Source organism: Megalobrama amblycephala, linkage group LG2 (genome assembly GCF_018812025.1).
Source record: "Megalobrama amblycephala isolate DHTTF-2021 linkage group LG2, ASM1881202v1, whole genome shotgun sequence".
In the NCBI taxonomy this organism is placed as follows: Eukaryota; Metazoa; Chordata; class Actinopteri; order Cypriniformes; family Xenocyprididae; genus Megalobrama; species Megalobrama amblycephala.
In genome coordinates, this window is record NC_063045.1 from 11,951,083 (window position 1) to 11,966,136 (window position 15,054).

General features: G+C 38.4%; 2 protein-coding genes across 4 annotated transcripts; both read right to left on the reverse strand.

The window, feature by feature from the left end:
• Positions 1-18: 18 nt before the first annotated feature.
• On the reverse strand, positions 19-3,753 carry LOC125263633 (protein shisa-5-like). 2 transcript variants are annotated; one of them, XM_048182697.1, is made up of 5 exons: positions 3,556-3,753; positions 1,623-1,761; positions 997-1,160; positions 749-910; positions 19-665 (listed from the first exon to the last, which is right to left on the reverse strand). In XM_048182697.1, the coding sequence occupies exons 1-5, from the start codon at positions 3,611-3,613 to the stop codon at positions 475-477; spliced, it is 714 nt and encodes a 237-aa protein (XP_048038654.1). In that variant the 5' UTR covers positions 3,614-3,753; the 3' UTR covers positions 19-474. The 2 variants fall into 2 exon arrangements, with proteins under 2 accessions (XP_048038654.1, XP_048038653.1); XM_048182696.1 differs by having other exon boundaries at positions 19-668.
• Positions 3,748-14,140, reverse strand: bap1 (BRCA1 associated protein-1 (ubiquitin carboxy-terminal hydrolase)). Of its 2 annotated transcripts, none has more exons than XM_048182695.1 (17): positions 13,923-14,140; positions 13,465-13,494; positions 13,231-13,285; positions 10,720-10,852; positions 9,306-9,425; positions 9,087-9,148; positions 8,820-8,962; positions 8,658-8,736; positions 7,153-7,291; positions 6,898-7,042; positions 6,524-6,711; positions 6,312-6,442; positions 5,614-6,107; positions 5,284-5,510; positions 5,081-5,173; positions 4,921-4,993; positions 3,748-4,760 (listed from the first exon to the last, which is right to left on the reverse strand). In XM_048182695.1, the coding sequence occupies exons 1-17, from the start codon at positions 13,957-13,959 to the stop codon at positions 4,627-4,629; spliced, it is 2,283 nt and encodes a 760-aa protein (XP_048038652.1). In that variant the 5' UTR covers positions 13,960-14,140; the 3' UTR covers positions 3,748-4,626. The 2 variants fall into 2 exon arrangements, with proteins under 2 accessions (XP_048038652.1, XP_048038651.1); XM_048182694.1 differs by having other exon boundaries at positions 5,614-6,110; positions 13,923-14,139.
• Between the last annotated feature and the right edge of the window lie 914 nt (positions 14,141-15,054).

Consider the following 15,054-nt stretch of genomic DNA (forward strand, 5'->3'; position numbering starts at 1 on the left):
AACCAAAGACCACCAGTGTAATGTGAAACATATTCATTTGAATGTTTTGTTTAATGAAAAATGAGAAAAAAACACAAATACAAACCAAAAGACAGAACATGTCTGAAACAAACCCCACTGCTCTATTACATACAAACAAAAACAATCTAAGGCAACTGTGAAAGATTATGTAACCTAGGCGCAAAACTCTGGACTAGTCAACTTGACTCATTGCCATAAAATGAACCAAAACACATTCACAAAAGTTTACAATCTCAAAATATCTATACTAATTTAGGGTCACAAATTATGGGTATATTAGTTAATCCACTTCAGCAGCTTATCATCTTACAATAGAGAGAAACTAAGTGCAAAAAGAGCATTAATGTGACAGCATATAAACTTGTATTGTGAACACCATTGTTAGTGCCCGCAGTAGCTGCACAATTTACAAGCGCAGAGCAGCGTGGAAATCCCTAACCCAGCGGTTGTGGTTTAGTAATCAGTCTTGACTGACTGAACTGCTGTAGCCAAACTTATACCCTGTAAATCCACATAAGCGGGGTTGTACGCAGGTTGAGGTGAGGTGTAGTCTGTGGGCAGTAGTGGTTGAGCTGGTTGTATAGGGAACATGGCCTGACCACCATCATTTGGAGCCTGGCTGAAGGGAACAGGATACGCTGGACCTGCTGGAAAACAAAGAAAGCAATCATCTTCATTGTTCGCCATCTTGCTCAAGTAGCCTTGGTCATCTTGATGCAGATATTACCAGCCTCCTGATATGGTTGTCCCTTAAAAGCTCCGATTGGCATGGGTTGGCCTTCATAAGGTGGGTTATTTGGCAAAGGCTGGTAAGGAAGGTACCGACCGCCCTGAACGTCCGGCTGCGGAAGGAATTGTGTCGTCACGACTGTAGTTGTCGCAATCACAGCTGCATGAAGAATCAAAGGTGGAACAACGTTGGAATGACGTTCTAAAAGCATTCGGCTCTTTCCACGTACATATGTTAACACTTACGTCTAGGACTTCTGAACCTTTTATGGAGAAAGCAGGAGGGACAGACCCAGCAGGTGATGAGCACAATGATGGAGGTCACAAATAAGATGACTAGTATGGGGCCAATGAGTTCAACATTCACAGTTTCTCTTCGAGGAGGTTCACCCAATTCCTTCATGCCTTTTCTTTTGGACAGATTATGGAGTAAAAATTAGAAACATTTGGCCATCCATTAGTGTGTAAACAAGAGATTCGGTTATAATTGTATATTCACTCGACAAATCTTTTGTCGTCTTGGGTTTGCTTGTAGCAGAACGGGAAATGATGGCAAGAAGCTATTTCCTCTTTGACTTCCTGTTCTAAAAGCTCTCTGAATCTCACAGAAAAAGGAAACTATATCCACAACGTATTGTTGTTGGCACTCATTTCTGTTCAATTACTTGCTTGTACCATAAAAGAACATTTATATATAAATAACCAGAAGTGTTTTAGATTTATAATATTTGCAGTCTGAACAGTTCTGTTCATGTTCTAACAAATTAATATAGAGAGGTCTGAAATGATTGACAAAATTATCAGCTGTTGAGGGAGAAATGTGCAATAATTAGTTCTGACTTATTTTATAAAAGAAAAAAGCAATTCCTCACAACAAACAGTCAAGTCGTCCATTCAATCTTTTTTGCGGATCGGAGCAGCAGTACGACTGACCACAGATCCCACAGCAGAACTCCCAAGACTTACACAATTCATATGAACCCCCGTAACTGTTACAATCCTCATCACGACCTAAACAAAACAACAGAAGAAATGTAAACCATTTTGAAAAGGTAAAATAATTGTGAATATATGTTGTTTATCACTTGTTTAAAGCAGATTTGGAATTATTGTATTTAACGAGAAAGACAACAAAAGTAAGTTCTTCAACACAATATTTACTTGTCTGGAGTAATGCATTACTGATCAGATTACGGTTTAACCCATTTCAAATGACTTGTAAGTACATATATCATGGGGAAATGGGGTATACTGGGTTAATAGGTTAATAAATAAAGGTTATTGGTTTTGTTTAGTGCTTTTTTCTTTCATATCCTACCTAGAACATAACTTAACCCTTTAACTGACATCTCTGCTGTACAGCTTAATTTGATAGTGATGGACACACTTCCTTTGCATGTGATAATGCAGTGTGGCCTTGCATGTTGAGTGCTTCAAGAAATTTCATGCAAACCACTAAAACTCTACCCATGAGAGAAAAGGGGATCAGGGAGGACACATATGACATAACTTCCTATTCCGAATGTCTTTTGAAAGAAATTGTCTGCATACACAGTTATTTATTTATTTATTATATGTGATCCTGGACCACAAAAACAGTCATAAGGGTCAATTTTTTATTTTTTTTAATTGTTGTATAAATTGTTAGGACAGGACAATATTTGGCCAAGATACAACTATTTGAAAATCTGGAATCTGAGGGTGCAAAAAAAAAAAAATTAAAAAAAAAAAGAGAGAGAAATATATTATTAGTATATTTATAGTTGTCCAAATGAAATCCTTAGCAATGCATTTCCACTGACAAAAAATATATATTTGATATATTTATGGTAGGAAATTTACAAAATATATTCATGGAACAAAATCTTTCTTAATGATTTTGGGATTAAAAGAAAAATCTATAATTTTGACCCATACAATGTATTGTTGGCTATTGCTACAAATATACCCGTGCAACTTATAACTGGTTTTGTGGTCCAGGGTCACATAGAGGTAAAATTTTCATTATTTTTATTTATTTATTTTTTATTTAACTTTTTGATTCACAATGCCATGTTTGGGCAACTTAATGTGCTGCACTTTGTTCTGCACTTTAAAACAAATGGATTTGTTGTTTTCATTTTCAAGAGATTGTAAGCTAGATGCAGCTTTTTTTGGTTTGAATCAAATATTCTTCGACTTTTATACATAATAAATGTGTTTATGATCTGTTGAAAGCAGATATTTTGAGTTAGATGCCAAATGTTCTCCTCCTATTCAAATTTGACAATGAAAGGGTGCTTACAACATATTTGCCCACAGGCAACTATAGTTCACTATAGTTGAACTATAGTTAACTATAGTATTTTTAAGGGGGAAAAAAAACTGGAGAAAATAAATGCAGAAGAATATGTTCACATGGGACACTATTAACACAACTATATGCATGAAACCATTTAGAATAATTTGGGCACAAATGGGTTAAGCAACATTAACATTGTGATCCATTTTAAGTGTTTATAACGAGAGGGAAACATGTTTTCACTAACATAATTTCAACAAGTGCACCACAAACCACTAACGCGTGAAAGACACGTGCTGCCGCTGGCGTGTTAAACCCGCGAAAATAGTGTTGGAAAAAAAGACAAATAAACCAAGTGGCTCTTGAAAAACGTAAATGAGGGGATTATTAAGATAATTAGCAAAATAAATCTTAAAGACGTGCACAGCATCGTACTATACTTCTAATCAAACATGACATCATCAAAAATATACTCGTATTCATCAAAAAGTTTCAAATCAAATCAAGTTTCCTCAAATACTTACCGACTACAGTCGTGAATAAACACACGAACATGAATAGAATCGGGACGCTGGAAGGCATATCTGCTTTCACTCTTTCACCTTTGTGTTATGAGAAAGACAACCAGTTTTCAGGGGTTTCCCCCCCCCCCCTGTTGACTAGACCTGTAAAGTCTAGTTATTTCCGACTTCTCAAACTAAAACCAGGACCACCAGTGTAATTCAAAACATTTATTTTAATGTCTGGATCTGACAGTCTTGTTTAGACATAAAATAACACAAATACATATGTACAAACAAACAGAACATATCTGTTACAAAACCCACTGGTCTACCGCTTACCAACAAAAAGAAATTTGCGAAGAACATTTATATATAATCAAAACAATTTCTTCTTTTACTCTTACAGTGATGATTTCTATGAAATGAACCAATACACATTCACAAACCAACTCAAGTTTACAATCTTAAAATATCCCAAAGTGACAGTGCCAATATTGGATCCTTTTTGTCTAGTATTCTTATCAACACAATTACTGAATATCGAATATTTGATCCCAGAACGGCGGTTAACACACCTCTAGAATCCCATCCAGATTGGCGATTGGTCCATTTGGTAACAATAGACATACCCAGCACTGTTTGAGTGAATCTGGAGCGCTGTTATCTTTGGTAGCACTTTGACTGGATATTTGGGATGTCTGGAGATTAGATTCCTTGGAATCTTTGGATTTTAAAGCCTGAATCACTCCAGCCCCGATACTCAATGGCACTAACAGTTGTTTTCCCAATATGTTGCTGCAATGATTTTTGTTTTTATGATTAGCTTGGTACAGTACTAAGTAAGGATTCCATATGGCAACATGACAAAAGGTTCAGTATCTCTAAACATATTCTGAGCATCACGAGTTTGCTTTGGAAGTGGTGGTGTACTATGGATGTGGGCAGTTCATAATGAGGTTAAAAAACAATATTTGAATTGATATCATCACTAACACTGTCAATGAGGTGTTTGTTATTGTTGTTTGTCTTTAGAAATGTGTCTGGACAATGTCTCGGAAAGATTGCGCCTTCGAGTTGCTGCCATTCTGTACTTTATTGGCGCTTGGCTTTGTACGGCCGTGAGCGTTTCCGCCGGTCGGGTTTGCGTTGTTTGTGGAGCCGGCCGATGCTTACGCCCTGTCGGCGACGCACAGAGATGTTCTGCTCCACCAGACTCGCTAACATGCCTAGAAATTACCAAAGGGACATTTGATTAAAAGAATCGTTTCCAGGCAAATTATTTATTATTTACTTTCATTCTTTCACTGAACACAAAAAACAACGTATAGCAGAACATTCACACTGCTATTTCATGAACATATGAAGATTCTCGACAATGTTTTTTACCTTCTTGTGCCAGCATTGATATGAAGGTGCAGATGAACTCGTCGTAGTTATGAGTCCTCCTCTGGTCATCGATCTGAGGACGGACAAATACCATCACTATCAGCTCTCTGGCAATCATATTTGTTTACTGGATGGCTAAAAGAGGATATCAAACACTTGCCTTGTACTTTTTCCTTTTCTCCACTTCTTCTTTCAGACACACTTCGTAGTTGGTGATGTCTGCTTCCACGTACTTCAACAAGGCCAGCATCTCCTGTATAACAGAAACCCACAAGTTCATGTACCACTGCATAACAAACCCATAGCAAACATGACTAACGAAAAAATTAAGAGACTGCAGGAAGAAAATAGTTGCCGTCTCACTTTAGGAGTGTATTTCTCTCCAGGAGGTTTGGTGCTGGTCTCAGTGGTGGCGTCAATGGACGGCAGGTTCTCCTTGTCAGATTTGACGTCGACTGACTCTTTGACATCCTCCTGTTTCATCTCCACCGATGGTCCCTCCTTGACCTCCTCCTCTCCTCCTGGACAGGTCGCCTCTTCCTTCTCTTTCTTCTCCACACTATCTGATTTCTTCAACCCCTCCATAATTTCTGTCAAATGAGATCAAAATTAGCCGAACAACTTCAATACGTGAAAAATTGATGAATCGTGTGCAATAAGATCGATTTTAAAATGCATAAATCTCATTGTTACCTATAGGTGGCAGGGCAAACAAGACGCCATCTTCTTGCAGTTGCAAAAGTGTGGAGCTCACTAGTGCCCCCAAGTCTCGGACGGCTCGATTGTGTCGGGCATCTAACCGGAGCAGCCCCTCCTCTTCTCCGAACAGCACACGGCTCAAGTGTGCCGCCACGGGGCTGGAGGGACGCGTAGCTGCTTGCGACCGTGCGGGTGAGCGCAGCGGTGAGTTGAACGCACTGCCGATCTCTGAGGCAGTGTCTGTGCTTTCGTTACTGGGTGTGGGCGAAGGCTGGCAGGCCGAGGTGATGCTGATCCCGCCCGTGCGACCCTCGGTACGTACATTCAGAGGTGTGGATCCTGTTGTGGCCATGGCGTCCTTCCTCTGGACCTCCTTCTTGAGTTTCTCAGCTAAAACGCTGAGTGCTAGCTGACCCTCCATTGCCGCAACCCCGGCCACTCCACTGCGTCCCATGGTACGTGCACGTAGACCCACCTTTCTTCGGACCCTGCTATTCACACACACAAGCAATTAACGTCATGGGGTGTAACTACACAAAAATGGTGGTTCGGTATGTTTTTGGTATAGCCAAAATGGTACAGACATTTTAAGGAACTCTATCGCCCTCTTGAGTACTGGATGTTTGTTACCGCTGCAAGAACATATTTTAAATTTAATTTAGAAATGTAACACTTTCTCAAAAATCTCATACCTGCTTGTGGCATCTGTAGTGCTACACTCCTCCTCTTCGTCATCATAGTCATCCTCGTCATCAGAATAAGGGGGCTGAGGGGGGCCAGGTAAGCGTGAGCGTCCCACACCCGCAGCGAGATCCTCTTCTTCCTGTCAACCCACCAGCATACTGAATGAAAGCACATGTCATGCCAACTATTCCAGATATTCTGCAACTTAACCCGATCTTACCTGCATGGGGGACTTGGCGTAGTTGTGGTTGTCCAGGAATGCTGGCAGACGCTGGACGATGGGGTTGGGGCTGGGAACAGGTAGAGGGGCTGGTGGCGGAGCGCCCGCTGTTGGCACGGTGGCAGGTTTAGCCATGGGTCTGACTTTTCCAGCGGGACTTGGTAGAGCAACAGCACCTTCTTGAGTTTCTGAAATGACATTTTCTTATTCACACAGACCACATTGGAAACTTGTCGTATCAATAGTTTTGAGGCAAAAATTCTCCCACTGATGTCATTCCTAGCAAGAGCAGATCTTAAATCAAAAGATTCTACATTTAAATACATTTGAAACATTCAAACTAAATTATATTCAAATCAAATTGTGTGGGGTACCTGTGGGTGTGGCCTGCTCGGCACCCAAAGGTATTGGTGTGTCTTGCCCTTCCTCCTTTTTAATAGCAGGGGGGGTGTCTTCTGAAGAGGAGGAGTCCTGTTGCTTACGATCCTGACCTGATTCTTGTTGGGTTATTCGAATGACCTGTAGCATGTACAGTGGCGTACAAAGGCATTTACAACTGACCCCGACACAGAAGGCTTGATTCTCAAAAAAATGTTATTTTATTAAAACAAAGAAGAGGTTGTACTCACTTTTTTCTCTCTAACCTGCTGGAGCCCTTCTAGAATAATCTGCCTGTTCCTCTTCAGGACGTCAAGCCTGGACTCGTATTTTATCCTGCGATCTGGAACAACCGCCATGAGATTGAAGCGGATGTCATGGTAGGGCTCTCTGAGGGGAAAGAAGACAAATCAAACACGCTAGAAAGAAATAAAATAAAATAATACAATTTAACAAAAAAAAAAAAAATAAATAATATATATATATATATATATATATATATATATATATATATATATATATATATATATATATATATATATATATATACATACACACAGTGGGTACGGAAAGTATTCAGACCCCCTTAAATTTTTCACTCTTTGTTATATTGCCGCCATTTGTTAAAATCATTTAAGTTCATTTTTTCCTCATTAATGTACACACAACACCCCATATTGACAGAAAAACACAGAATTGTTGACATTTTTGCAGATTTATTAAAAAAGAAAAACTGAAATATCACATGGTCCTAAGTATTCAGACCCTTTGCTGTGACACTCATATATTTAACTCAGGTGCTGTCCATTTCTTCTGATCATCCTTGAGATGGCTTCATTTGAGTCCAGCTGTGTTTGATTATACTGATTGGACTTGATTAGGAAAGCCACACACCTGTCTATATAAGACCTTACAGCTCACAGTGCATGTCAGAGCAAATGAGAATCATGAGGTCAAAGGAACTGCCTGAAGAGCTCAGAGACAGAATTGTGGCAATGCACAGATCTGGCCAAGGTTACAAAAGAATTTCTGCTGCACTTAAGGTTCCTAAGAGCACAGTGGCCTCCATAATCCTTAAATGGAACACGTTTGGGACGACCAGAACCCTTCCTAGAGCTGGCCGTCCGTTTGTCTTAAAAACAATAACAACAATTACATAGAATCTTTCAATTGAATATTCGACAGAAATTCTAAAATTACTCCAGGAGAAACCTTTTTAAAAATGTCCATTAATGTGTTCTCTGTATAAAACCGTTGTCTAATATTATTTAAAAAAGGACATTCTATTAAAATATGTTTTACACTCGTGAAATTCTTACACAAATCACACACTGGTTTCTCTTCCCCCTTCAATAAATATGAATGAGTGAGTCTTGAATGTCCAATTCGGCATCTCGTATATACAACCTGGTCATATCTGTTTTCAAAATAATAACGAATAACTCCTTGATTTAAAACTGGATTCACCTCATATAATTTGTTATTTACACATTCGTTCCATTCCATTTGCCATTTATTGTAAATGTACAGGTTCATGAAATCACTAAAAGGGATGTTTTTAAATCAGAGAAACCAGCTGTTGCCATGTAGAAGATTCAAAATGTTTTAATGTAAAATACAGTATGTCCAAAAATTACATGTACAGAAAGAGCCAAATAAAAAGTGCTTTAAAATATTGCAATATTGTTGATATTCTATATATCATTTCCTCATCATGTTGGCCCTAGATGTGAATATTGATCAGTCTGTCTCTTACCCAGCAGTGGCCAGTCCTATTCGCTCCATTATGACCCGTCTGGCTTTATCGGTCCACTCTTCGTCTTCACCCCACGGCCCTGAGAGAGACAGACAGATTATTATTACCTAGACCTTCATCGGACTGTCAGTAAAACTGTCTTTTGTGAGTTTAAGTCCTCACCGTGGTCGATGGGATACGCCTTCAGCCCATCCAGTTCAAACAGCCGGTCTTTGATTGGCACGTAACTGACGAAGTGAAACGCCTCCATCGTTCTCACGGCGCTGATGCCGTTCTGTTTCTCCGGCAGGTGCCGTGGCTCCGGTCTCCATGGAAACAACACAAAAACAATAAGTACAAAACAACAGATTGAGACCACAACTACGATTGTTTGTGCAAAATCTACTTATATATGTTGGCGGGAAAGAGTAATATTAAAGCTGACCCTACCTGGCATGGCTGTTGTGTGCTTTCGCCAGCTCAGGGGCATTTCCAATGGCGTAACCTTTACTCTAAGAAAACCAAAAAATACAGATGTGCTTTAAAACACAGGCACTGAGAAGATGCAAATATGTGCTTATGTTATTTTGTTAGAGTGCACTGACATTCAGACATTTTTAAGCATGACTTAAGACGAGTCTAAACATTGTCTTTATGTGTGTAACTGACCTCAGGACTGAAGCCCTTGGTGAAAGCCTTCATGCGGCTCAGAGTGTTTCCCAGCTCCACGCCGCTGCAGTTCAGAAGCACACTCAGAAGAGCGTGAGTAGCACAGGAGTTCGGTATCAACTGCACACAACAATCCACAAACAGACAATAGAACAACGGGGATAATAATGGCAGATTTACAGTGCTCAGCGTAAATGAGTACACCCCCTTTGAAAAGTAACATTTAAACAATATCTCAATGAACAAAAAAACAATTTCCAAAATATTGACAAGACTAAGTTTTATATAATATCTGTTTAACTTATAACATCAAAGTAAGGTTAATAATATCACTTAGATTACACATTTTTCAGTTTTACTCAAATTAGGGTGATGCAAAAATGAGTACACCCCACAACAAAAACTACTACATCTAGTACTTTGCATGGCCTCCATGATTTTTAATGACAGCACCAAGTCTTCTAGGTATGGAATGAACAAGTTGGCGACATTTTGCAACATCTTTCTTTTTCCATTCTTCAAGAATAACCTCTTTTAGAGACTGGATGCTGGATGCTGGATGGAGAGTGATGCTCAACTTGTCTCTTCAGAATTCCCCATAGGTGTTTGATTGGGTTCAGATCAGGAGCCACTGAATCACTTTCACCCTGTTCTTCTTCAGAAATCACAGGAAGTAGTCACCCCAGTTTGGCTTTCTACTTCTTTAGATAACTGCAGTGAACTTGCATGCCGATTTTCTTCAACCCTTCTCATCAGAAGAGGCTTCGGTCGAGGTGTTAACTTCCGTGGATGACCTGGACTTCTCTGTGAGATGGTTGCATTTCCATCTTTTTAAAATTTTTGTACCACTTTTGCTAAAGTATTCTGACTGATAAGTAAAGCTTTGCTGATCTTCTTGTAGCCTTCAACTTTCTGGTGTAAAGAATTTATTTTCTTTCTCAGGTCTTGTGACATTTCTCTTCCATGTAGTGCCATTGCTGACAGCATGAAATGGGAAGGGGTTTTAACACCCATTTATAGTCAACTGTCTGCTGGACACCTGTGTAATGAATAATTAGACTCACCTGTGGATGAATTCTTGTTTAATTAGACATTTGTAGTCTAAAATTTAGCTTTGCTCCAGAGACTTTTAGTGGGGTGTACTCATTTTTGCATCACCCTAATTTGAGTAAAACTGAAAATTTTGTTCTCCAAATTATATTATTAACCTTACTTTCATGTTATAAGTTAAACAGATGTTATATAAATCTTAGTCTTGTCAACGTTTTGGAAATTGTTTTTGTGTTCATTGAGATATTGTTTAAAATGTTACTTTTCAAAGGAGGTGTAATTTTTACACTGAGCACTGTATGTTGCAAGGCTAATGTTATCAGTTTATGGACAAAAATAATGAACTAAATCAATACGGACTCACTTGGTGAGCAAAAAACATGTCGTTAACAATCTCGTCATCGATAACGGAGGTTTCGTCCACCAGCGTGGAGACTTTACGCCGAGATCTTCGCTCCTCGATCCACTTAAAGAGGAAGATGAAGCCATACACAGGACTGAGGAGAAGAAAAAGAAAGAAAAAAAAGTATATATATATATGAATGTATGTAGGCATGTACAGATGGTCAAGATGATCTCATGTAGTTCAAACTGAGCATCAGAATGGGGAAGGAAGTTGATTTAAGTGATTGAACTGTGTTGCATAGATAAGATATCTCCGGAAGGGGGAGTAGGGCTGTGTGGTGCAGTTTGAGGTGTCTTGGCAAAAGGGGAGATTGAAACTTTGTTTATCAGTTTGAAGTGCCTTAACAGGTAGCAATCCTGTTGTGTGAGGAAGATCCATTTAGATCCACTCTGACGGGACAACAACAACAACAACAACAACAAAAACTCCCTAAGACTTCCTAGCTCATCCATCCAGATAGCAAAATTCTCTGTTTTTACTGTTATTTCTTTTCCTTATGTTCTATTTTTATTCTTCTTCTTCATGTAAAGCACTTTGAATTACCATTGTGTATTAAATGTGCTATACAAATAAAATTGCCTTGCCTTGCCTAAGTGACACTGAATGTGGAATGGTTGTTGTTTGAGTATTTCAGAAACTGCTGATCTACTGGGATTTCCACGGAAAACCATCTCTAGGGTTTACAGAGAATGGTCAGAAAATGAGAAAATATCCAGTGGGAAAAAATGCCCTGTTGATGCCAGAGGTCAGAGGAGAATGGCCAGACTGGTTCGAGCTGATAGAAAGTGATGGAGTGGATTCTGGAATCCACTGACGCTTCAATATATATCTTTTAAAGTTATTAATCAATATATATATTTTGTGTTAAATTATTTGAATGCCTTCTTCAACGTATGGTAAAGCATTTATTTTCCTTTTCAAACACTAGAAAATAAGTTTTAATATTGTCTGTACCTCTCACTGAGAGAAAAGAACATGTTATCAGTATGTTTTGGGAAAGTTTCTCAGTATGTTTTGGGAAAGAGCTCAGATCAACTTCAGCCTTGAAGAAGCTGTGAATCACGTGTATCTGTGTATGTGCGCTGAGTGTTCTGTGCAGGTCCTTTGTTACTGGTGGACAACTGGCATTCTGCTTGAGACCAGCAGACTCCATGTCATGACCCCAATAGGACATCCGGTACCTAAATCCAGGGTCCCCTCATCAGCATCCTGACGAATGGAGATATGCTTCTGACTATCTGTCCATGTGTGGGAGATTTCCAAAATTGTCTATTTTTCTTAACCAATCAGAATCATTCAACCTGAAGTAATGTCATAGTTAGTAGACTCTGTTAGAGTATAATTGTTGTGGAAATGTGAATGTACGCAGAGCGGCCTACGAACTCCGTATGAGACTTGAAGCTGGCTTCTGCTGATGAAACTGCAAACTATTCTTCATTAAATTTTTCTTCAATTTATTAATTTCTTTAAAACTTTGACTCTGGGTCTTTATTCAATATATCTGGTCTCAAGGGTCCTAAACTGTTAATCCCCCAACAAAAGGCAACAGTAACTCGAATAATCACTCAAGGTTTGCAGAAGAGCATCTCTGAACACACAATGCATCCAACCTTGAAGCAGATGAGCTACAGCAGCAGAAGACACATCGGTGCCACTCCAGTCAAACTGAGGCTACAATTCACATAGACTAATCAAAACTGGACCATTAAAGATTGGAAAAATATTGCCTGGTCTGATGAGTCTCGATTTCTGCTGCAACATTCAGATGGTAGAGTCAGAATTTGGCATAAACAACATGAAAGCATGGATCCATCCTGCCTTGTATCAGCAGTTCAGGCTGCTGCTGGTGTAATGGTGTGTTGGATATTTTCTTGACACTCTTTGGGCCTCTTAGCACCAAATGAGCTTCATTTATGTCACAGACTACCTGAGTATTGTTACTGACCATGTCCATCCCTTTATGACCACAGTGTGCACATCTTCTGATGACTACTTCCAGCAGGATAACACGCCATGTCACAAAATATCTCAAATCATCTCAAACTGGAACATGACAATGAGTTATACTGTACTGAACACTATATATACACTATACTGAAACTGACTCCATAGTCACCAGATCTCAGTCCAATAGAGAACCTTTGGGATGTGCTGGAATGGGAGATTCACATCATGGATGTGCAGCCGACAAATTCTACTGATGCTGTCATGTCAATATATTAGCTATAATCTCTGAGGAATGTTTCCAGCACCTTTCTATATCTATGCCATGAAGAATTAAGGCAGTTCTGAAGGCAACTTGGTACCAGCAAGGTGTAACTAAGTGGCCGGTGAGTGTATATATCACATGTATACAAAAATATTATCATGAATATTATTTAAATTATTATTACAAAATCAGTATTATTTTAAAATTACAAATATACAGATTTAATAATAATGAAATGTTAAAGTGTTTGATAAATCCACCTTTGACATTTGCTCTGAAGATCATAGATCTCCTCCACCTGAACGCCCTTCACACCTGTGTCCAAAAACACAAAACATTCATTCATTTATCCAAACGCATTTAACATTAACAACACTCTATATTTTATCAATACTTATTTTAATCACATTCAAACACTCATAAATTAGACTGTAATTGACACCATAAAAGCAATAAATCTTGTTTGCATGTGGGTGCCATACAGATCAACTTACCAAAGTCCTCCACCAAGAGTGTGAACAACCCTGAAAGAGCACAAGACAAAACAGCCAGTATAATAATGTTAATATGAGACATTATGAGTGTTATGAATTTCCATATGCTTTGAATTCACTACTGTTCTACTATATAGAGAGTTGACATATTAACTTACAGTTAATGTAGCACCATTTTGTATATGTTACATATTACCACGCTTGTTTGTACAGCTTATTTTTAACCACTTCCCTTTTTTCTGTGCTTCTAATATGTAAAGCTGCTTTGAAACAATTACCAATTGTAAAAGCGCTATATAAATAAATTTGACTTGACTTGACTTGACTACAGCACATTTTATAAATAATAAAACAATAATTACTAAATAATTAACAACGTAACTATATATTATATATTAAATGAGATAATGACTATATAACTATATATTAAATGGATACATGTTGATTTAGAGACTCACCCGGGTCACTTTCTAACTCAAGCCAACCTTTGTTCATTTTTGCAGAAATCAGAGTCACCAAAACTCCGCTAAATCATCGACCAGTCCATAATATTATAAAGAACTGATCAAATAATTTGCTAGTACATATTTAATCCATCTTTAGACGATCTCGACGGCTAGTAAACACAATAAAGAGCAGCGCCGTCGACTGTAATTGACGTCATTGCGCTGCGCCGTGAGTCAGTAGTGTAATGCAGTAAAGAAGCGCTGGATGGCGCTGTGCTGTGAAGTTACGCTTACATGACATTAAAATAGTGCTAGTTTCGTAACAGCTTATTTACTCGTTTATTGTTTTTTTCCCCAGTGTACTTGTATGTGAATTTGCTATATCTCAATCTAAACAGTTAATGCGGGCGGGATATATTCCTTAAAGGCAGGGTAGGCAAAAAAATGTATAAAAAACTTTTTTTCAAAATTTGTTTAAACTTTATTTATATATCAATACATAATTAAAATGTAAGTACTCTGAAAAAGAAAGTATAAAAATCGAGTGTCTGTAGACCTCTCACGACTGTTTTAAAGACAGCTCATTATTTCCATTCACTCCACCCCCTCCCTTCTGGGCTCCTTCCAAAGCCACGCCCCCAAAACGCATGAACGTGTGACTCCGACCACTGAGCTGGAAGACGCATTATTTACCTGAGACGAGCGGAGAGGAAGGAGCACAGTGCATGTAGTGACATCATGTCAGAATCACATGTAATAAAAATAACTTTAAAATTATGAAGATAAACAAACAAGATGTATTTTAGTACTCACTATCAAGCTAGCATATTGATATTGGTAAAGTTTAAAATATATATTTTTTGATTCGCTAACGAGCTAGTTATCTATAAGGCAAAGCTAAAAACAGGTTGCATGATACACGTTTTTCCATTACCATCATTTACACTGTGATGAAGATGAATTTCGTGTAAGATTCATAACATATACGTTGTTCTACAGATCAACAGAGTAACATACACTCAAATATCAACTCACAACTGCATTGCAGACACAAAATAATAACACACACATACAACAAAGTGTGTACGACACACACAGATACAAGATAAAGACATCAGTAAACATAGGTAGAGAATATAAAAAC